This window comes from Dipodomys ordii, unplaced genomic scaffold (genome assembly GCF_000151885.1).
Source record: "Dipodomys ordii isolate 6190 unplaced genomic scaffold, Dord_2.0 Scaffold90, whole genome shotgun sequence".
Lineage (NCBI taxonomy): Eukaryota > Metazoa > Chordata > Mammalia > Rodentia > Heteromyidae > Dipodomys > Dipodomys ordii.
The window spans coordinates 3,167,008-3,191,005 of NW_012267306.1; the positions used below are offsets into that span (position 1 = coordinate 3,167,008).

The following is a 23,998-nucleotide window of genomic DNA, read 5'->3' on the forward strand; positions in this document are numbered from 1 at the left end:
GCCCAAACATTGTAATCATATTGTTCCCTCAGGAGTTCTGTGCAAAGTGCATTAAAACAACTGGTCTTAATAACTGCAAATAATATGCATTCTCACTTCTGGTTGGTAAACCAGTGTCTTGTGAATCTGGTTAATGTAAAAGGATTCTCTTGCACTCAGTCACCCATAGTGAAGAAATATGTTCAGGACACTTTGGATTGTCGTGCTCCCGAGTTAATTGGCTACAGATGCCCAGCTTGAACTTCAGATTTTTAGGACAACACACAGCTTTCCCATTATGCTATCTTAGATAGTATATATTATATATCCGTTATACTATCATTTCAGTGAGGAGTGAATACAAATTCCAAACTAAAAGCTCATCACAGGTTTAGAAAATGTTGAAGCAACCTACCTGCCACTTCTGGTAACCTCATGCTTTGAAATTCTCCCTACTTATCTGAGAATGTCCAACATCACAGGCCTTTATACAAGTTCGCGGATGAGGCAGGCTGCCAAAAAAGCCGAGTGACCTCTTAGAAACTATTCTTAGAAGTGGATAAAGGGTCTTGATATTTCAGAATAATTACTTGAGTTCCAGTTCCTATGCTATAAGGCCTTAAATGGGTTGTCTTTTTCAATTTACATGTTTGAAAAACATTTCTCAAAGTATTTTACTTTAAAGTTGACAAAATAACAGAAGCAGAACTTGTAAAAATACATTTTTAATAAACGTCAAGAAATACAGTACACATTTATTGAGGCTTTACTTTGCATTTTACAGCAAACATACTATCTATTATTGTGTATATATACAAGTAAGGTCAATTCGGGTTCTTGTTTTTTTTCCATGGCTGGACAAACAAGATCCAGATCCAGGCACAAGCATCTACAGTTCATTTTCCAAGTTTGTTTTCCCACTTCTGTAGAAGTCCTTTAACATTAATAGGCTCTTAATGAAAACAACAAAAAAGTTAACTCTCCCATCATAATGACAGCCTGGTAAGTATTCAAATGGCATTTTAAAAAACAATGGTAATGCTTTCCTTTGATGGTTTAAAAAACAGCTAATGATAGCAAATCTTTTCCCAAGTGAATCTTTAATAAATATCAATTTGAGGCTATACCACGTAACCAAATATTCTCATATGAAAGCTTCGTATCTATAACCCTATGAACTAAAAATTGTCTAATGTCATAGTGGCAGAGTCTATTTCTTTAACACTGTTTATACAAAAGAACAAGAGATGGTGGCATTCTTGATTCTTCTGGACAAAAGTTTAGTGACAACAGTTACTCCAATTAATTAGTAAAGGTGGAAATCAATATTCATATCTACATACCACTTGCTATTGTTTTGGGATGACCATGACTCTGCTATATCTGACAAGAATGCAAAGAATCGGAACTGGAAAGAAATCAGAACCTATAATTTAAAAATTATAGCCTTGCATGCTATTGTTGATGACATCTAAAAATTATACATGTGGAAATAGTTGCTATACACATAAAGTACTATTAGAAATAGAAAAAGTCCGTGTATTTATAGAAACACCAGGATCATACTCAAGTTTGCAAAAGAGCAATAATAGGTTTACCATACAATTAGCTGTTTGTGACGTTTGTAATAGTTAATAAAACAATCTTTAGATCATAATGCTAATATGTATACGGCAAATTATACCAAATAAATAATCTGTAAGTTTCTAATGTCCCTGAATTTCTAAGAGTTATCTCAGTGTTAACACAGCTTCATTTCATTGATACTACATGAAGAGAGGTTTCTTCCCCCCCCCCCGCCTTTTTTAAAGACAAGGTCTAACCATCTAGCCCTAGGACTCATAATGCTCCTGCTTCAGTCTCCTGAGTATTCTATACACAATACACACACACACACACACACACACACACATGCACACGCACACGCCACCAAGCCCAGCTTCAGATTTTTAAAGTCATCAACCCTTAATATACTATACTTTTAGAGGTGGAAAGGGTATAATTTATCTACCACTTTTGCCCATTCTCATGAATCTGACATAGTATTGTTATAACATGTAAGCTAAAGGAGATGCCCTAAGGATCCAATAGACTGAAGTGATTTTCTAAGATCTACCATATTGCTGGTATTGTACAACAGGCCTGTCTGTCAGAAAGTCATGAAGTATATTCATAGATCAATGACTGAGAAGGCCAGCTGCCCATGAAGTCAGATTTTTCCCTAATTGTCAGTTATCAGTTTGGTCTTCTATAGATTAAAATTTCTTCATGGAGAGGACCAGATCTCCTTCGTTTCATAAATCCTCTGAAGCATCTACTACAGTGTTAGGCAGAGATATATATTCAAGGATATAATCAAGGATGGGGGGCAGGATTGAATTCAAGGTAAATGTGGTCATGGTAAATCTATCCCCTATTTCACCTATTATTACTCAGTCAACCTAGTGAATCTCTACCCCATATATCTAAGAGAATGACCTATTATGTTCGAACAACCTTTCATCAATTTCTCCTAGCCACTAAAAGATTGTATATGCACATGAGTAAGATTTAATGGATAGTATCTGGCAAAAAGGATTTTCTGCCCCTGAGGAAGCACCAATCTGTCACATGGTACGTTTTAATAAAGCAATGTAATTTATAAATTCACTAGCTTTAAAAAGTGTTAAGTGTTAACAATAACTAATAGATATTTAAATTTTTAGTCTTATTCTGAGATTTAAAATGCATTTTTACTTTTAAACAACTGGCATGAGGTAGAAGATAAAGAACTCACAACAGTTAAGTAATCTTTAACATACTGAAGCCTATTCAATAAGATTAGCCCCGAGAGAAGTTACAGCTGTAACTGGTAGATTATTATCGAAATATTACCTTATCTGAAAGGAAATAGTTACATTTGGAGTTGTATTTCTTTTTCTAGTCCAAGGTCTTACAGAAAAAGGACAATCCACAATGTGAGTATTCACACTGTACACAACGGCTTCTCTTACCGATCATTCTTTAGCATGTTGTTTTAAATCACCAACTGCAACATAGACCCTTTCCACTTCAACTGATCGATCAGATAATCAGTAAGGACGTTGTTAAAATTCCTTCTGGTATAAGAAGCAATATAAAAGGAATGTTTCACATTTAAAATAATTAATTTACACCTCATAAAAACTAGCAGCACTTCCTTTTATCAGGACATACTAATTTGGCTCTAGTGACTAGTCACAAACAAACAAAGAAAAATTACTCTAGCCCAAAAGGCTCTTTACACAGGGAAAATGGAAAGCTACAAGAAAAAATTTAAGCAGCTAATTACATCCCGATTAAGTAGTGTGTGAAACTACTGGAATGTCAATTTCAATGGCGGATAGGCGGGAACGTGCTGAATAGGGCTGTGAGTAAGTGTGCATACTCGGAGGATGGGAGTACAGTGGCTGCCAGAAAGGAGAAGGCAAAGATTTGCATGCACAATACCAAATACACAGCAGAAGTGCAGTCATAAACAGACCCCCTGCACTCGCAATAGTAACATACACTGCATAGTCGAATGTAAAAACAGGCTCAAACTTCTTGTTCAGATGGATATTGTAAAAGATGACCCAGATGGATGGAGAAAGGCTCACAGTACCTGCCAGAAAAAACAGCAGTCCAGCCACCAGATGGCAGCCTGCACTATTGACCAGACACTTGGCCAGCTTGATATTGGGCACTGAAGATCTGAAGGCTGTGTTACACATTCCAATCAGGCAGAGCAGCAAGGCACCCATTGCAATCAGGATGCTGAGGGGCAGCGCAAACTGGAGGAGACGCAGGTCCAGCTGGTCAACTGATGAGTACCAAGTAGTGTCATACATCAAGCAGTCGCTGCTTCCATCATACCGGGCACATTTTACCCACAAACCTGTGTAAACAGTCAGGTTCTTCTCATTCCTATTGAATGTGATCAGTCGCAATTTTCTCCAGTTTGGAAGCAGAGTCCCTGCAAAGAGGCCTGCTACTGAGGCGATTCCACACAAGAAGGACAGGACTGTGGCTGCATGGACATCCCGACAGCCCATGGCAGGCAGGCTTTATGTAGTACTGTCAGTCAAACTAGGAGTGACACACAAGAAGACAAATCATGAAGGGACAACAGAGAGCACAGCGGGAAGGCAACACTCACTGGTAACACATCTAGTAATGAAATGTCAATCCAAAGAGGGACTTGCCTTTGTTTCTTCTCTATACAATGTGCCATTTTTTACGAGCACATGTACATGGGCCCAGAGTTCAACTGCACATATATTTGCCTGGTTACCACTGTCCGTGTTTTATAGCAGCTCAAGTCTTTACCATCAGTATTTTTTCAGTTATTGGGACAACAAACAAGGCAAAAATACTGAATCACAATTAAACTGCTCATAGTTGCCAATATTCACTCAACACACACACACAGTGTGTATGTATATGTATGTACATCTACAAATAGCATTATTCAGCTGCAGATGTTCATGCAGGTGTAAAACAAGACTAGTGCACAGCCGAATCATGTGGCTCTTTATGAGACAAAAGTCTGAGGAAAGAAGCAGTGCAGGACAGCAGAGCAGTAATGAGCTACATGAGTCAGACTGCTTGAGTTCTCATCCCCACTCCTCTTTAATAACCAACTGACCTTGGAACAGATGCAGAACTTCCCTTGCCTCATGTCACTCATGTAAAATAATAATGCCTAGCCCCTATGGATTCAATGAGTTCATACAATGTCAAGTGCTTAAAATATCTTTAGTGCTATGCTTCCTGAGGCAATTTCTTAAAAGAACTGCCCAGTGCAATGAGACTACAGTGTGATCTGAGAACATATATATTGGGAAAGGCTATGAATGATGCCAAGCTCCAAAACTCATATCCCTCTTGGTTCTCTCTCTCTCTCTCTAATATACACCTGTCTCCCCATATATGAAAGTAATTTCCAGGGTTTTGCAGAAGTCATCCTAGGATAATTTGAGGAAGCGGGTACTAATACCGCAGTATTAGGGGTATTAGTTCACAAAGGTGAGCCACTGGTAATGTAGAAGTGCACAAGGAAATATTTATCACTAAGCGCATTCATGCTGAGTGTGCTGAGTACTTTACGTATGTCAAATATTCTGTTAGGCCCTGAAAGGAACTGGAGAATTATGACCAACAACTTGTTCAAAGAATGTTAGATAAGCAAAGCCAACTAATTTCATTTCTATATATCAAGCACACTGAGAAATTACTAGTAGCAAATGGGCTCATCTTCAAAGAGTTAATAAGTAAAAGAACGAACACAAAGATGTCCAAAAATCATCCTGTTCAACTACTTCCTGGCTGGTTCAAGCTGACCCAAGTTAGTGCTTTTCGGGGAAATCTGTAAGACTCTAGTTATTGTACTATGATTGATCATATAAGAAGAATGCAAAGACCTCTGACATAATGGCAAGCTGTTTCTATGGTAAGAAAAATAGCAGGCAAATCTTTCTCTTATTGAAAATTAAAATTGTATTGTTTTTTCTTACACCACAAACTACAAAAATTGGTATCTTACTCAGCATTAATTTTATCAAAGCACTATTCAATTCACCTCAAAGCACTATACAAACATATTTTCCACCATGACACAAAAGATAAGACCACTTTAAGGTAGCACATTTACTTTTTGTGGTCAGAACACAATGAAAGAGGGCAAACAGAATAACATGCCTTTAGCACGAGAATGAACACTAGCTAGCTGATGACTCTTCAGATGGGTGAGCTTACTGTTTACACCTGAGACTGGTTGGTATTGTTATCTAGGAGACCAATGATACAGCTTGCAATCAGCCATAAACTATTATGAACACACTAAGAAGTCACCTATACACACAAAATTACTTTCTTCTTCCATTTTTTTTCTTTTTGCAGTATTGGGGTTTGAATTCAAGGTTTTACATCTTCAGCAATTTTTGTACTGGTATTTTTGAGATAGGGAGTTACTACCTACCAGGGCATGCGGCTAGACTGAGAGCTGGTATTTTAGGAGTAGTGGGGATGATAGCTATGTACCACTATGCCCAGCTTCTTTCATTGATATAGGAGTATTTCAACCTTTTCTGCCTAAGATGGACTGGAACTATAATCCTACCAATTTCAGCTTCCTGCATAGTTTGGATAACAGATACAGATCACCATGCCCAATTGGCTACAAGTTGAGAAGGGGTCTCATGAACTTTCCTCCCTTGGCAGGCCTTAAACTACAATCCTTGCATTCTCAGCCTCCCAGGTAGCTAGGATCACAGATACCAACCACTGGTACCTGGCTTAAACTTTAAACTACTTTTAAGGTAGTGTGAGATGATCAATAGCAAAGTTGTTTGTATATGGAATGTTGACAGAAATTTAATTCTGTAATGATTATCAGTAGATTATCACATAGAAACATTTTTTCTGGATTGTCAGCAATCACAATAATTATAATCATATAACAATAATGGCAGAACATTGTTTTTAGAGGAATTATAAAGACTTTCAAAACAGCCACTTCCCATTAGTGTTCACCTGTTACACAAGGATTTTCACAATTCAGTGTTACACAAGGTATCATTTTGAATAAAAATATTTTCAGGAGGATTTATTTCTCGTGGTTTTGTATATAGATGTCTTACATCTTTAATTTGTTAAAGAAAATAAGTATCATTAGTAGAAGGAAGGGAAATAAGGCTTGACCAATAGACATACTTACCCTTTGAGGTATTTATAGTTCTAAAGTAGCTTTAGTCAACTTAGAAGAGACATGCACATATGAACAAGAGTAGAGATAATCTGGGCCTGAAGAAATAGGAAAAGTACTCACATTAATATGTTACTTCTCATTTGAATTCAAGTGGAGTTAGAAAAATAACAATCACCTAAAAACAACGAAGTGTTATGTCAAAAAAATGCAGGAGATAAGTTTTTCAAAAAGACAGTTTCAGATTGGAGTGTGTAGAACACTTGCCTAGTATAAGCCTGGATTTGATTACCAATACCACATAAACAGAGTAGTCTATTTTTAATTCATATATTAGTATATGTAAATAACTTATTTTGTGGTTTAAGATAGAATTAAGGATAAAAATTACTTACTTTCTGAGCAGGTAACAATGTTCGCTATGAAATGTACTCACTACCCTACTCATGTAACTAACCCCTCTGTACAACATTTTTACAATAAATTTTTACTCTCGGAAATATCAACATTTAGTGGATTTTTTAAAAGTCCTTATGACTATAGTGAAAGAATAGTGAAGATAAGGAAACACTATTTAATAGTCTTGTAAGTAAACTGCACTTAACAATGTTTTTAAAAGCATACAAGACGAAACTGATCTGCATTGTACATTCCAAAATTTGCAACCAGAATGCAACTAAAGTTTTTGTTTCCACCAATGGCTCAACCTGCCACTTAGGGATGATTCCATGTCTTTAAAATCAGCAACTTCCTCTTCAAATGCTCTTTAACTCAAACAGGTAGGATGAGTGAAAACTTGTAAAGCCGGAGTGCTTCCTGTATTAAGGTGTTTATCACTGGTCCCATTATGTTCATTATGTACAACTTTGAATCAAGATTTCAATCAAGTCTCCCACATGATTCTTGAGTAGTTATCAAGCACCATTGTCTCGGAGTTAGAGGAGACCGTTTTATAACAAATAACACACAACAGGCCCCCTTAGACCACTTCATGGAAAGCTACGGAATGTGGTCCTTTTCAGATGCGACGACGTGATAACTGCACCTTTCAGGGTGCTCGGGACACGAACAGCTAGACCAGACAGACGGACGGAGACACAGCAACAAACAAAACAAAGACCTTGGGCCAGAAGAAAGTCAACTGAGCTTCCCAGCAACCCACTCCACCGTCCCCGCTCCCACTCCTGAGAGGTATCCAGGGGGAGAACTCGAGCTAGCGGAAATGGAGGCGGGAGAGCCCTCCGGTGGAGCCAATGGAAATGGACGGGGGGGCGGGAGCCCTCCCGGTCAGAGCCCATTGAAATGGGCGGGGGGCGGGAGCCCTCCGGGTCAGAGCCCATTGAAATGGGCGGGGGGCGGGAGCCCTCCCGGTCAGAGCCAATGGAAAGACAGCGCAGACGAAGGCCGCGGCTCCGGCGCAAAGCCGGTCCCCGCCACCGGGAGTGGGTTTGAACAGCTAGCAGGTCACCATTACACAACCAGAATCAGCTGGTTGTTCAAAAATAGCAACTCAACCACCGCACCGCACCGCCGGCCGGGCGCCCGGCCCAGGCTTCCCCACCACGCGCCCCGGCGCTCCCACACCGCTCTGCGGACAAGCGATTTGAAAGCTTTATCAACACCCCCCCCCCACACACACACAATTTTCACATCCACAAATGTGGTCAACCTTCCTCAGCGTCTCCTCTTGATTTAGGGTCGTGACACCAGGCCCACAAGGATTCGAGCAAGACTCCGAAATCCTAACCGTCTTGACCACACCTACCTGTACCTGCTCCCCACAGCCGGAGCGCCGCGGTCGCCCGCACCCAGAAGCCGCCCCAAGCTTCCCCCACTCAGCGTCCCCGGAAGCGCGTTCCCAGTGCTGCAGCTGCCCCGGAGGCTTCTGGGAACGCAATCCCGCTCGCTTGGACTCGAGGTGGAGTACCTCGCTGTCAGGAACTACAACTCCCAGAATGCACCGTCCCGCCCCCTCAGTCCTCCGGGAGCATCCTAGGACCAACTCCTCCCTGCAGGTCTCCAGACCAGTCCTCTTGCACTGAGACTGTCTAGATTTGGGTTAACGGTTTAAAACACGCGCACGCGCGCGCGCACACGCACACACACGCAGAGAAAACTGATAGTCGTCTAGATTTGGGTGCTCTTGAAAACGCTCTAATATGTTAGAAAAAGTATCTTAAATCCAGACCCCTCTCCCACAGAAGTATTTAGCTAGGCTCATAATAGAACCAGGCAACCTGGGTCTGCAAAAGGCTCTGGCTGAGCACCTCTCTGAGCTGATCTGTAAGTGTTTGGGAAAAAGACAACTGCAATTTACAGTTGCCTTGAATACTGTACACACCATTCGTTGTTGGATTTTAAACTAACCTGCCCACATAATTCGTTCCTTCTCTTAAAAGTGAGGTTCTGTAGCTGAGTGTTTGAATCGAACTATTCCTATACGGCACTGACATGATTAAAAAAGAAACAACTGCTAAAATGTCGTTTTCTAAATTATATTAACACACATATACCCTCACAGAAAGATACAGAAAATGCTGCAAATATTAACAAGTATTGAAGCTTAAGAACTTACGGGTGATTATTCTAACAAATCCTCTTTGAAAGGAATTCAAAATAAAAACAAAATAAAAACAAGAAAAGATATATACCTAACCCCAGCAACCTCAGAGTACACCCTAATTTAGCGTTAACGTAATTACAGAGGTAATCAAGTTAAAGTGAGGTCATTAGCACAGGCTTTCATCCAATGACTAGTGTCCTAACAAAACAAAATGTGAAGAAAAGAGATGAACAAAAAGAAATGTGAAGACAGATCCACACAAGAACACTACGTGAAGCTGAAGACAAGAGATTGGGGTGGTATAGCTACAAACCAAAGACTGCCAAATACTGTCAGCAAACCATCAAAAACTAGAATTCACACATAGAACAGGATCCTCACACAGCCCTAAGAAGTACCCAGTCCCACCGATGCCTTTATCTTAGACTTCTAGGCTCCAGAGACGATTTTTGTTTTATCTAAACCACCCACTTTGTGGTATTTTGTTATAGCAGCCCTATGAATAAAGGAAGAAAACAGAAGTTAAGCAACTGTCAGGTAGAACTGGGCATGGTGACACACTGTCTCAGCTATTCAGCAGGCTGGAACAGAAGGAGCCCAAGAGTTTGAGACCAGTCTCAAACAATAATGTGAGACTATGCCTCAGTTAAAGCAAACGAAGAGAATAAAAGAACAAAGGGCAAGAGGGAAACGCTTCCTGTAATAATTTCCAATAAATAAGAGCACCTGGTTTCAAAATGGTAAAGAAACTATTGGCAATGTATCAGGCAATAAGATGACAGTCGATTTGTTTCTAATCTTCAGTAAACATAATAGTAAAGAGGAAAGAAAAATATAGAATTTACTGTAAGACTTTCAAATATTTTAATGAAGACTTTCAAATATTTTAGACTTTTGTTTGAACTATAACTACAACTATCATTAGGCTTTTCTCCTTACAGTTTAGAAACAATAACAAACTTTGAAAGAATCTGTTTTGAACTTGGCATTTTAACATGAATGGTTCTTTGAAAAATAATACTTTTTCTGGTTCACATTTTTATAGTACTCATTGTATTGTTCTCACCATTTCTCTTGATCCCAAATGGTACATCTTCCTGGAAAGATTTGTTATGAAACTAAGACTCAATTACTATTATATAGTACTCTTATTTCCTCAACAATGAGTCAGTTGACCAAGAGCTTTTATTTACCATTATTAACTATGCTACAAATCTATCCAGTCAAAAGCTTTTACTCAATATTTGTCCTTAATTTGAAATATTCTCCATAACCCTCAATTTGTAGCAAATCATATGTAAATAAAGTTATATTTTAGCTGCATAATTATGTCCTAGTTCTTAATGTCAGAAAATTATACCACATTCTTTTTTTTTACCACATTCTTCTTAAAGCTCTTTATACAGAGATGATGCCAATAATGTTTGATAACCAATGAAAAATAGTCATTTGTCAGAAGATATTGGCAATTTTGGGAAAATACACTTGAATATGGGCCATGAATATAAGAAGCTTTTGTCCTTTCAACTTTGAATGCACTCAGTGTTTACAATATGAAAAATTACTTTGTCATATATTGCTCCAAAATTAGTTACAAAATAAACTGCATATCCTGTTCTTCAAATTCCAAGTATTTCCAAGGACATGATTCAGCTGACTGCTATGCTTCACATAGCTTGGTATCTAGGCATTCTGCAGGATTTAAACTTTATTATAAACACTTAATTATACACACTAAGGTGATTACTGCCGCTGGAGTCTCCCAAGTACCCAACAACTGTTAATTAAGCAACTGTCATATGGCAAAAAATAATTTTTAATTAGAATTACCAAGATTATTGGGCAGTTATGATTAGAAATGGTAGCTAAAATTGCCCTTGGCCTTTTTTCTATACCAACTGAAACAATGACCCAATCTATTACCCTGAATGACCCACAGGGACATACAACAACTTTCCAACATTCAAATTACCTCTTTTCTTTTTCATCATTTCTATTACCTACTTGGTTTTATTTTCTTTCAGCTAGCTAGTGACACTCATTCAAAGAAAAAATGTTTTCTTTGAAAAGTAGTAGAAGGAAAAATACTTTTCTTCTACTAGCCACGCTCCAAACAAAAAACAAGACATGTATGTCTTTAAGACAAAAAAGTAGATGTTTATTTTTCATTACTAACTTTGAAGTAAAAATTACGTTTGTAAAAGGTATGCCAACATTTTTTTCCAACTACACTTATTTATGGCTTAATTGCTAAGTTACAAAATTTTGTAAAGCAGAGTATATAATAAAATATTTTAGACTCTCGAAAGGTTTTCTTTAAAAAGATTCTTGTATGCCCTACTGGACTTAAAAAAATAACAAATGATCAGAAGGCAATATACTATAGTTATTTAAATAAATTAATGCATGACATGTATTTAACACATCAGCAAAGCCTATGGCAACATTAACATTTTAAATTATCTGGATCACCAGCACAACCTATGTACTCAGTCTAAAACTCTGGATTTCTTCCATTTGCCTATTTTATAAAGATAGATTTAAAACAAATTTCACATATTCTTAAGCATTTAAAAATGTACGTAATATTCCATTTGTTCGTAAACAAAATTTCTATACCAAATTATCTTTTGTGTATTTAAATTATTACATATTTTTCTTTATCAACGTCTAGTTTGTGAGTGTATTTAAATATTTCTTTGACTCATTGTTACTGGTTTGTTTTTTCTTCAGTGCTGGTGATCAAAGCATTCTACCACTGAACCACATTTCTGGACCCTGAAGCATTTTTATTGTACCTTCATTACATTTTAGATTTATGGGTGAAACTTAACTAAATTGTGTTAACTGGATTTAATTTGAAGATTTTTCAGAACCTATGAAGCTGCTTAGAAAATACTTTGTGTGCATATGCACATTTTTGGCAAGGAAAAAAAAGCCTGTAGATTTCATTAATTACCTCAAAGGAACCTCTGATTATCTTGCAGAGCCAAGCAACTGAGCTCAAAAGAAACACATGAAAATGAATCAGAAAAATCTTGAAATAAAATACCCTTGACCTTTTTTTAAATTACAAAAAGACTTTTTTCCTGATGTATGTAGTACATGTTAATCATTTAAAAGAAAAAAATTATCTTGCTGTGATAAATAGCAAGACATTATACAATCATGTATAAGGTTTCAGTCAAGGGCTGATTACACTGACAGTGGTAACCCTAGACTATCACCCAGTGATAGGTTAGCTATTGTAGGCTATACAAGTATACTTATCCTATGTGTGTACAATCATGACATCATAGGATACATTTCTCAGGCTTTAATCTCTGTTGTTATAGTGAAACACAACTGTGTATCACAATAGCACAACATAACAGATATCCTGAAATTGGCATATTTTAGGTAAAATTATATGGAACTTCATATTACAATGTTACTGGACAAATAAGTGTCTGATAGTATAAACTTGTATTTCATTGTAAAGCTTTATACATGGCAAGCTTTACAATAACAACTGGAACTTAGTAAAAATGTGTTGTACACAGCATATTGATGGTCTGGTTATTAAATGCTATAAATATTCCATACAGCATATATTTTGAAAAACTTATTTTGAAAGGTAAAAAGACTTGCATGAAGAAAAAAATGCACATGCAATGTTAAAACATTACATTGAAGTAAGTGTCTAAAGTTAAATATAGAGTGTGTTGTAGGGAACGCTGGGGTAGAACCCATGGTGTTGTATGTACTGCAAGTGCTCTACCACTGAGCTAGCTACACATCTGGTCCTATTTCTTTCTTTCTTCCTTTCTTTTTCTTCCTTCCTTCCTTTCTTTCTTTCTTCCTTCCTTTCTTTCTTTTTTTTCACAAGTCCCAGGGCTTGAACTCCAGGCCTGGGCACTGTCCTTGGCCTCTTTGTGCTCAAAGCTAGTGCTCTGCCCCAGGACACAGTGCCACTTCTGGCCTTTTCTGAGTAGTTTTATTAGAGATAAGGGTCTGACAGATTTTCCTGCCAGGGCTGGCTTGTAATTGTGATCCTCAGATCTCAGCCTCCTTGGTAGCTAGTATTATAAGCATGAGCCACTGGTACCTGGCTCGGTCCTAAATATTTATCGAAGACAACAAAAAAGAATCTGAAATTTCCATCTTTTGTTTAGAATACAAATAATGATCAGAAAGATATATAGTATATATAGAGTATACTTTCAACAACCAGAAAATGGTAATATAACAAATATATAACAAATTATGAAAAGTTGTGATCATCAATTTGTGATGATGAAGCAGAATTTTTTCTAAAGTGTCAATATTACTATGCCGTAGGACAAATTAAGATTATAATGTCAGAATGTTTGACAATCATCTCACAAAACTGTCCTCATATCACTACTTGTTTATATTCAGGCAATCTAAAACTAAAAGACATTGAAGCTGCAAATGTGGAACATACCTAGTATAAAATATGGTCACAGTGATCAGTGTATGTTCCAAATGTTTTTCTCCACTCTTAGTTTATGATATAAAGTAGGAGTAGGTTATTGCAGTTCTCTGTGGTTTCTGCTATGGAATGTGAGCTCCAAAATGACAGCTGGTCTTTCTGCTCTCTTCAACAATGCATAAAGAACATCCTACACAGGGTCTGGAAAGCAAGATATGAACAAGAAAGGATAGTCTCAGACTAGAACGGGAGACTGGAAAGGAAAACAGAAAACAAAAGTGTGATAATACTTTTAAAAAGCCAGCCACATTGTCAAATCAGGAGAACCTTAAGGCCAAAATATGACATTTGCACTGTACACAAGAATGAATAGCCATAATCACTATTATGTATTAAATTCCAAAATAACTTCTAATACAACTCATCAACTTGGTACTTTGTAAAATAAAGACAAAAAACATGAAACTTTATAAATTAACTCTTGTGGGGTTCAAAATACATATATTAAAATTTTCTGCAAGAACATAAACTATTAACAATACTTTTTCTGGGAAGGACTTAGGGACTTCATGTAGAAAGAAGAAAATATTTTTTCCCATAGGTTTTATCTACTGTTTGAGTTTTTTTTACAATTAATATGTACATTTTACCAAAAAAATAGGAAAAAAATCCTATTTATGATTATTTTTACATACCCAGGCAGAAATTTATAAACTGTGAGCTCTCCCAAATATACTGATGTTTCACACTATGTAAAGTCATCATGTCTATTATTTTCTCTTTAATAAATATAAAAGTGGAAAATGAAACATAGTAGGACATAAGAAACTGTGACATATACATCAGTCTCCTCTAAAGTTGAAAAATAAAGTACTTATGATACATAAAAAAGAAAATTTTTCCCAGGGCTCAAATCACAGACAATGCTTGCTGGTTTCTCTGAAGTATTATCAGTGATCTGTATTGTTACTGAATATTGTGTTCAAATGTAGGGCTTTGAGATTCTTCACAAAAGAGAACTGTTATACATTTTGTGCAACCAGGGACATGACAGACCCAAAAGCAAACCTTAGTGGCTCATTCTGATGATAATTTAGGAAAATCTCTTATATAATTTTAAAATAATGATCTCAGTAGGAACATCATAAAGGAATATCAAAGGGTGTTGTTATAGGATTATAAATTCAATTTTTAGTTCTTAGTTGCATTTCTACTTTTAATATACTTCATTATAAAGCAATAACGAATAATTTAAAAAGCAGTAGCGTTTACTAGGTCTAGCAAGTACAAGGCCTTGAATTCAAACTCTAGTATCATAAAAACACATATACACACACAATAGTTCTTGAATGATGACATATATAACATTAGTAATAATACTAAAGCGTGTAAAATTTTCAAATTAATATAATTTCAATGCCAGCTTTAATTAACACACTAATAGTATATATGCTTATAATATTAAGCATGGCATTTTGAAGTAAAGTATGTATACACTGTTGGAATAGCTCAATCAAGCTAATTAACATACATATGTCCCTAAATATTTCTTTCTTGTGGTAAGAAAACTTTCTTACCAACTTTCAAAATATGATACAACGTTGTAACTATAAATAGCATGCTGTACCACATAATTTATTCAAAATAACTGAAACCCTTTACCTTTTAACTAATATCTTGCCAACCCATCTCCCTGTCTCTGTTACCCATCATTCTAATGTTTTTATCAGTTCAAACTTTTCAGATTCTTCATATAAGTTAAATCATGTGGTATTTATCTTCCTGTGCTTGGTTTATCACTAAACACAATGTATACCAGGTTTATCCATATTGTTAAAAATAACAGAATTTCTTTCTTAAGACCAGACAGTATTCTCTTTTTTACTAGATTTAAATAATACCCTTTCTGGAACTTGTAAAAGCATGTTTTAATGGCAGCCTACTAAATGACTGTATTGAAAGTTCTTAAATTAAGCAACTGTTTCTCATGATATGCTTCGTTTTCTTGGTTGGTGTGTTCATCTAGTGATTTCCTTATACAACTCTTTAATTCTTCAATTCCTTCTCCTGTAATTGCAGAGATGGGGATGACATGTTGGAACTCTACAATCTTTTCTGGAATCATTTCTTTTTCAAATAGATGCAAGAAATCTGAAATAAAAAAAAAAGTAAAGAAGATTTCCACTGTGCTTGAAAGGAAGACAAGACTATGCTGGTATTAGAGTTTTGATTTATAAAGCAGGGAATCCAAAACTAACATTTTAAATTTCCTTTTTTCCTTCTTTAATAAGCTCCAACAATCTCTGAATTTTAGTAAAAACAATAGTAAGGTACTTGGCATGCAGTAAGTTCTTAATAAGCATTGGCTGAATATATTTATTTACTTTGGATGAGTATGTTTTAAAACAAACTGAAAATAAAACAAGTTGAATCAGATGATGTACTTACAGAAATTGATAAATTTTGCTTTTTGAGGGAGTTTGATAAAGTACCTGTCAATAACACAGTTACTCCGAAAGAAGTTTCTCATAAAAATAATGTCATTTATAGTTTGAAACATTCTCTTTGGTCTAGTTCCCAAAGTATAGGCTTATCATCATTGATGCCAAGATGAACATACTTAAAATTGAAGAGGGAGCAGGAATAGTCCAAGGAGTATCACTTTAAATGGGTACAATCTACTATTCTCAGAGGTTAATAATAATAAATATTACACTTTTTTAAAAAAACTTTTCTCTGCCACAACAGCAATGGGAAAGGGGAGAGCAAGGTCACTGGATGGATTAACAATGATATAAACCAGAAAATCTAGATAAATTAGACAAGCTGAGCTTGGTTTCTAAGAAACCAAAAAAGTCTGAAGAAGTTAACTCAAGAATTAAGTTGGTTGGTCCCAAATAGCTACAAACTCTTGGATTAGCCTCACTTCTGATACCACCTCTAAAAATACTCTTCTTCACAAAAAATAATTACCAAACAGAACTGATGACTCATAAAGCAAAGGGTATAAAGGAATGAAAACTATGAACAGTATTAGTAAAGACGTAGATCATAAGAATGACTTATTAATTCAAGGATAGCTCTGGCACAAGCAATTACTTAGAGCAAGATTTTCAGAGACAAAGGACCTTCTGGTATTGTCTTCTATAAGTACACTATAAGCTATTTTTCCCAATTATTATTCCACCAATAAAAAGAGAAGCTAGTACTATTTATACTTTTCCTTACTTGTACATGAGGTTCTGAATTATACTCAGTAAACTGAAGCACCATCACCATAAGATAGAGGTATTCTCTAATGGTCACTAGTGATAGAATATAATGTTCTGTGTCACACATACCCAAAGAACTAAAAAACTTCTCTTTAAAAAGATGTTTTCAAGCAAAGTGCTGGTGGCTCATACCTGTTATCTTAGTGTACTAGGGGACTGAAATTCTAGAGTTTGTAAAATATGTTAAAGTGAAAGACTTCACAGATGCTGACTTTCCACAACTTTTATCTAAGTCACAGATACTCTTTAAGAACCCAGTTCCAGTTGAGCTTCTTCATGAAGCCAAACCATTTCACATCAAATTAATCTTTCTTTTCTTGTGTCTCATTTAGGCTTACAGTCCATAACACATATTTTGGAATTTGGTAATAATGTTTTATATGGCATATGTTGTTTTCTTCAAACACACACAGATTTTTTTTGGGGGGTGGTCCAGTCATGGGGCCTGAACTCTGGGCCTGGGCACTGTCCCTCAGCTCTTCAGCTCAAGGCTAGCGCTCTACCACTTGAGCCACAGCGCCACTTCCGGCTTTTTTTCTTTTTGCTTATGTGGTGCTGGGGAATCGAACCCAGAGCCTCAGGCATGCAAGGCAAGCGCTCTACCACTGAGCCACCTTCCCAGCCCACACACATAGATTTTAAGAGCAGAAACAATTAGATTTCTTTTCCAGTGATTAGAAATACTTAACATTAACATGGTTAGTGCTCATTAAACTGGGATTACATTATTGAGGGATTTACCTTTAGGATTCTGGAGTTGGTACATCAGTTCATGAAATTTATCTTGGGCATCTGGCAAGTCCATTTTATTAATGACCAGGAGTGCAGGTTTTGCATGAAGTTCTTCTTTGTACAACTCCAACTCCTTTAAATAAAAAGAAGAAAAACCAGACATGGAAAGATCTAGAGAGCTCATTCTTTGCACTAAAATGCAGTAAGTCTCAACAACCATAGAACTAACAAAGGAGCTTCAGAAAATACTTCTGGTTAAGTCATTTGAATGTTAGCCCACTTGACTACCTAGAGACAGTTGATTTATGTATGGAGCCAAATACAGATATCTGGATTTCATTAAAAAGTTGTCAAAAACAATAACCTTGGAGAAAAAAAACTCATGTACTAAAATCTTTATAATCATGAACTTAGCAACTTTCTTAGACATAATCCAAAATCACAAGCCAAAAAAAAAAAAAAAGGAAGAAAATTTTGACAAGGTAGATAAATAAGTCTTGGTCAGAATTTAGAAACAGCTTTTTTCTCTGCTCAACAACATAGGCAGGAAAATGTAAATAAACCCCAATAAGATTTCATCTAGCCTAGCATGATAAAGCATGCTTGTAATCTTAGCTACTCAGGAGAAAGGAAGATTATTAATACAAGATCAGCCAAGACAAAGGTAGACAGTCTTTGAAATCTTGTGTCAAAACCAATATAAACAAAAGGACTACAGTAATGATTTGAGAATGCTTGTCTAGTATGCATGAGGCACAGGGTTCAATTTCCCAGTAATGCCAAAACAAAAAAGAGAAAAATGTTATCAATTTAGATGGTTATTATAGAAAAGGCAAACAGTGACCAATGTTCTCAAGGGTATAAAGAAAGAAATCCAGCCGAGTGCTACACATGAGGATCACAATTCAAAGCCGGCCCTGGGCATAAAAGTTGAAGACTCTTATCTACAATTAACCACCAAAAATCTGGTAGTGGAAGCTCTCGCTCAAGTGGTACAGTGCTAGCCTTGAGCAAAAAGCAGGGATAGTGCCCAGTTCCTGATTCAAGACCTAAAACTTCCAAAACACTAACAACAAAATCCTTATACACTATTAGTACAAATGTATATTCTTATAGAAAACTGTGGAGGTTACTCAAATTTATAAATAGAACTACTGTAAGATCCAGCAATTACCCTACTGTGTGTAAATCCAAAGAAAATGAAATAAGTACACTGAAGAAACAAAAAAAATACATACATACATGTTCATTATAACTCTATTCATAATTGTCAAGAAATAAAAATAATATAAATGTCCACTAACTGAATGGAATAAAAAAATACAGAGTAAATGGCCAGGCACTGTTGGCTCACACCTGTAATCCCAGCTACTCTGAAGGCTGAGATCAGAGGATTGTGGTTCAAAGTCAGTCCAGGCAGGAAAATCTATGAGACTCCTATCTTCAATAAACTATTCAAAAAAGCCATAAGTGATATCTTGGCTCAAGTGGTAGAGTGCTTACCTTAAGCAAAAGAAGCTCAGGGATAGTGCCCAGGCCCAGAGTTCAAGCCCAAGGACATACATACACACAGAAAAGCACAGTAAAGTTGTGTAGCTGGGATTACAGGTGTGAGCCAACAGTGCCTGGCCATTTACTCTATATTTTTTTAACCCATTCAGTTAGTGGACATTTATATTATTTTTTATTTCTTGACAATTATGAATAGAGTTAAAATGAACACGTATGTATGTATTTTTTTTTGTTTCTTCAGTGTACTTATTTCATTACACACAGAAAAGCACAGTAAAGTTGGCCATCAGTAGCTTATGCCTGTAATCCTAGCTACTAGGATCTTGGCCTGGAGCTCAAACCCAGGACTGGTTAAAAAAAAAAGAAAGGGAAAAGAATACACAGTACATGTACAGTAGAAAACTATTCAGCAATAAGAAAGAATAAAATTATGACAATTTCAGCAACAGGTGAAACTGGAGAGCATTTTGTAAATGAAACATGCCAAGAAAATACAAATACCACATGATTTACTCATATGCAATCTAAAAGAGTTGAACTCAAAGAAGTTGAGAGTAGAATGGTGGATACTGGAGGTTTGGGTAGTATAAGGAAGGGGACAGAATCAAAGTGAGGGGTGCTGATCAATGGATAATAAATTATAATTCAAATTGGGAAAAGTTTTAGTGTGCTTATACAACAAAGGACTTTCAAAATTTTTACTATAAAGAAAAAATGCTTGAAATAAGTATGTTTGAACTGATTTAAATATTTCATGTATCAAAACATATAGTACAACCTAGATGGATACAACTTTTATGTATTTAGTTTACACATGCAAACACAATCTGAATAAACATTTCTTTAAAGACATACAAATTGCTATAAACACATGAAAATATGCTCAATATCAATCACAAGCAATATACAAATAAAGATCAAATAATACTGCATTCCAACAAGATGATTAAAATAAAAACATCAGACAACTAGCATTCACATTGGTATATAATATTGAAACCCTCAAGCGTTGCTGGTTGAGTCAATGTGGAAGCTGTTAGATAGTTCCTCAAAATGTGAACCAAGTTAACATAGAACCAGCAGTTTTACTTCTAGGCATATATTTAAAAGAAATGAAAACATTATGTCTTCACAAAAATCTCTACATAAATATTCACACCATTATCCATTACAGATAAAACAACTAAGACTTACACACTTCTGAAGGTAAGAAACCTCATACTGTGCAGAAAAATACAGAATGCAGAAAATGCAGAAAAAAAGGTAGGGGAGGGGAAGAAGAGCTACTAAGCAGGGAACCAAATTTGCTAGACCTCACTGACCACGGTCAGGTTAAACTTTAATCCTGTTTTGAACAGAACAAAGAGGAGCTTGACTCTTTTACAAAGACCATTCTTTGTATTGTCAGAAAAAATGGACTGGAGAGACGCAAAACTGGAAGCAAGGAGAACAGACAGGGACAGATATGATATGAGAGAGCATAATTATTACAAGTATAGATAGCTTTTAGAGATTCAGAAAATAGAACTGACAGTCATTCATGCATATGGTGAGAAAACAGAATCAAGAATACCTCCCAGATTTTTAGCTACATACTAAATGAAAATTCTAGAGGGAGGTAAAGAAATTTTTTTGTTTAATTCTAAGCATATTAATAACACATCTAATTAAAGATGTCTAATAAGTATCAAAGCACAATCAAAAGGTTGTCACATATAGATCTGGAATCTTGTAACTGAATATATATTCACTTATATATATATATTCATTGTAACTGAAGAAATGAGAATTGGTAGGACTGAACAATAGCTAGGACAGAAATTTAAATATTATTTAAAGGATAAGTGGACGCTGGACACAGTGGCTTATGCATGTAATTAATCCAAACTACCTGGGAGGTAGAGATTGGGAAAACTGTGGTTTAAGGTTAACCCAGGCAAAAGTTTACAAGATCCTATCTCAACCAATAAAAAGTTGGGTGTCATCTCAGGTAAGTGGGAAACATAAACAGGAGGATTACGGTCCAGGCTAGCTGGGCAAAAAGTTATTTTTTTAATTCAAAATAATAACTAAAGCAGAGAAAGGAATGGAGTAAGGTGCAAGGGGAAGAGCTCCTGCCTTGCAGAAAAGCCCTGAGTGAACTCAAAACTACAAAAGAAATCAAATCTAAGAAAAGAAAAAAGAAGACAACAAATAAGAAGAGAATCAGAAAAGAGACTGAAATGTAGACTGAGAGCCAGGCACAGTGGCTCCATCAGTGAGCAGACTAAGATTAAGAAGACTGCATTTCCCAAGCCAAATGAGCAAAAAGTAGACTAAGAAACAGTCTAAAAAGTAGGAAAAGAATCTAAGGTTCATCAAGCCAAAAATGAAGAATGTTTCAAGAAGAAATACACATGTCAAAATTGAAGCAAGATAAAATGTACAAAGTAATGGATTTGGAAGTTGGGAAAAGTTTTATCTATTTCAATACTTTGAGGAGCAATGAATGCTGAAGAATCAGACATCAACCAGCTAAAAAATTATAATTGAGATTATAAAAATATTTAAGGATATAAAAATCTTAAAAAGGTGAATTACAATGTTATGTAAAGGATGTTTGTTAGGTTTTTAAAAAGAGTAAAAACCACACCACGCACGTGGTATTCAGGTAAGGGGGAGGTTTATTTATTGTTCTGGCTGGCACCAGGCCATGTTGACCCTCCAAGCGGATGAGAAAGGCCAGGGAAAGACCTGGGAAAGAGACCTGGGAAAGAGAGCATCTGGGCCTGAGCTAGGCCTTATCTGGGGAAGGGGGGGGGGGGGGGGGGGGAAGGTGTGGCCACACTGAATCCAGATGTGACCTGAGCAGATGCAGATGTGACCTCTTCCAGGTGTGCCAGTTGCCTAGGTAACTCAGGTACTGGGTGGAGACTTTGCTGTGAGGAGGGTGGAGTCTGCTCACCATTCAGGAGCGGACCTTACAATGTTAGATATAAAATACAGAAAAACAAAGCACCTACTTTTGTAAGTAGCATTACAGTTTCAAAGGCAGTTCTGTACTGAGTTTGGGAAGAAAGCTGAAATCCAGAAACATCAACCTAAAAAAGAGAAGAGACAGTCTTTAACATAAAAATGGTTATACATTTCTATATATTGATAGGAAGTATTCTTTCAAGCTAAAACAATTTCTCAAACTACAATCTACTAAATTTTCACAATTAAAAACAAGTAACAGAAACCGAGGTGTCAAGATTACTAAATTACTTTCAAATTACTAATAATATAAGCCTGTAATTCCATACATGTGTTGTTCATGATGAACTTTTATAATATTACTTAATATTACTTAGTATTAATTAATGAGAATCTAGTATATAGAAGTCAATTTTTAATAATATAGACAATCTCATATATAACTCAAGCAATATCAATAAAAGAGAAAAGACTAAAGAGACTAAATAATAGTATGCCAGAAATCTTAAGGAATTAAATCTTGACAAGCAGGACCAAACTAAATGTAGTAATACTGACATTTCCATCCCCATGACTACTGATTACCTGCCATACGTGTTCCCCTATAAACAGACTTAGAAAGTGAAACTATACTACTATAGTCAGACTTCATGATGGGGATATTATACTGAGAAATGCATTACAAAGTGATTTTGATCAGTGAGTGAACATCTGAGAATAGCTATGATACAATGCAATTAAATCTTATTGCATCAACATAAGATATATGCCGTTCATTACTGATGAAAAATGAGGTAACATTAGAGTATTTTGTCTTTAAATCACACTTATAAAACATTCCTGGGAAAACTAGGTCCATTCATTTGAATATCACACTAGTACACATATGACTTACAACAAAGAGTAGTTGTCTTGTTCTCTCTATATGCTTGAGGAATTTGTGGCCCATTCCTTTGTTCTTATGTGCTCCTTCTATCAAACCTGGGAGATCAGCTACTGATATCTAATACCAAGTTAAGGATTTGATGAAAAAGAAACATACATGAAAACCACAGCTCAATTATACTCCAACATTTTCATGTTATTTCAAATATAAACAGTTTCTAATTTATGATTCCTACTATATCTTTGGAAAAATAGGATACCTTTTTAGCTACATATTGTATGTGTGTGTATATATATGTATATATATATATGTGTATATATATATACACACACACATATATATGGAATAAAAAGTCCTTTGTTACCAAATATTATTTTACTTAAATTTATGAGTCCAACCATCTGTAGATCTGAGGGACTGGTATAGCATTTATTACTTCCAAAGTAACTAATCACATAAGCCTGTAATTCCATAAATGTATTATTTATGATGGATTTTTTTGTAAAATTATAACTTTCACTATCTGAATTCATTAAAGTTTACATGGATATTATAATATTCAGTAAACATTTACTAAGTGTATCTGCTTAAAGTTCCAAATTTATTTTTTGAAATGGCATCATTGTTCCTTTCCTGATATTATACCAGCATATTCACTAGTATTTCAAGATAGCAGAATGCAGTATTCCTAAACTCTTTTGAAGGTGGTAAGAATTATAAACCATCACTCTACACTTGAGCTTTTTGAAAGTCACTATAAACCATAACCATTGAGTAAAAGAAGTCTCATGTCCTGAGATTTCCTTTAAAGGTTCTCTGCTGATTTTTTTCAATGTATATATCCACCTAAAAAAAAATAAACTCTCGGGCTGGGAAGGTAGCTCAGTGGTAGAGCGCTTGCCTTGCATGCCTGAGGCCCTGGGTTCGATTCCTCAGCACCACATAAGCAAAAAGAAAAAAG

The 23,998-nt window shown here is 35.8% G+C and overlaps 2 protein-coding genes across 4 annotated transcripts in view; both read right to left on the reverse strand.

Annotated features, from left to right (window-relative positions):
• Positions 1–688: 688 nt before the first annotated feature.
• Positions 689–8,509, reverse strand: Cldn12 (claudin 12). 3 transcript variants are annotated; one of them, XM_013026098.1, is made up of 3 exons: positions 8,352–8,509; positions 6,695–6,780; positions 689–4,065 (listed from the first exon to the last, which is right to left on the reverse strand). In XM_013026098.1, the coding sequence occupies exon 3, from the start codon at positions 4,029–4,031 to the stop codon at positions 3,297–3,299; it is 735 nt and encodes a 244-aa protein (XP_012881552.1). In that variant the 5' UTR covers positions 4,032–4,065; positions 6,695–6,780; positions 8,352–8,509; the 3' UTR covers positions 689–3,296. The 3 variants fall into 3 exon arrangements, with proteins under 3 accessions (XP_012881552.1, XP_012881553.1, XP_012881554.1); XM_013026099.1 differs by having other exon boundaries at positions 8,448–8,490; XM_013026100.1 differs by lacking the exon at positions 6,695–6,780.
• Positions 8,510–14,143: 5,634 nt separating this feature from the next.
• Gtpbp10 (GTP-binding protein 10 (putative)) overlaps positions 14,144–23,998 on the reverse strand; it is a 20,813-nt gene continuing 10,958 nt past the window's right edge. The window contains exons 6-10 of the mRNA XM_013026006.1: positions 23,436–23,560; positions 23,047–23,154; positions 22,199–22,276; positions 17,694–17,817; positions 14,144–15,831 (exon numbers count right to left, since the gene is read on the reverse strand). Of these exons, the coding sequence (XP_012881460.1) occupies positions 15,623–15,831; positions 17,694–17,817; positions 22,199–22,276; positions 23,047–23,154; positions 23,436–23,560 (644 nt within the window). The 3' untranslated portion in view covers positions 14,144–15,622. The remainder of the gene's footprint in view (positions 15,832–17,693; positions 17,818–22,198; positions 22,277–23,046; positions 23,155–23,435; positions 23,561–23,998) is intronic.

What these genes read in the sequence shown, in the direction of transcription:
- Cldn12 (XM_013026100.1), bottom strand. Translation starts at nt 4,031, where the DNA reads ATGGGCTGTCGGGATGTCCATGCAGCCACAGTCCTGTCCTTCTTGTGT.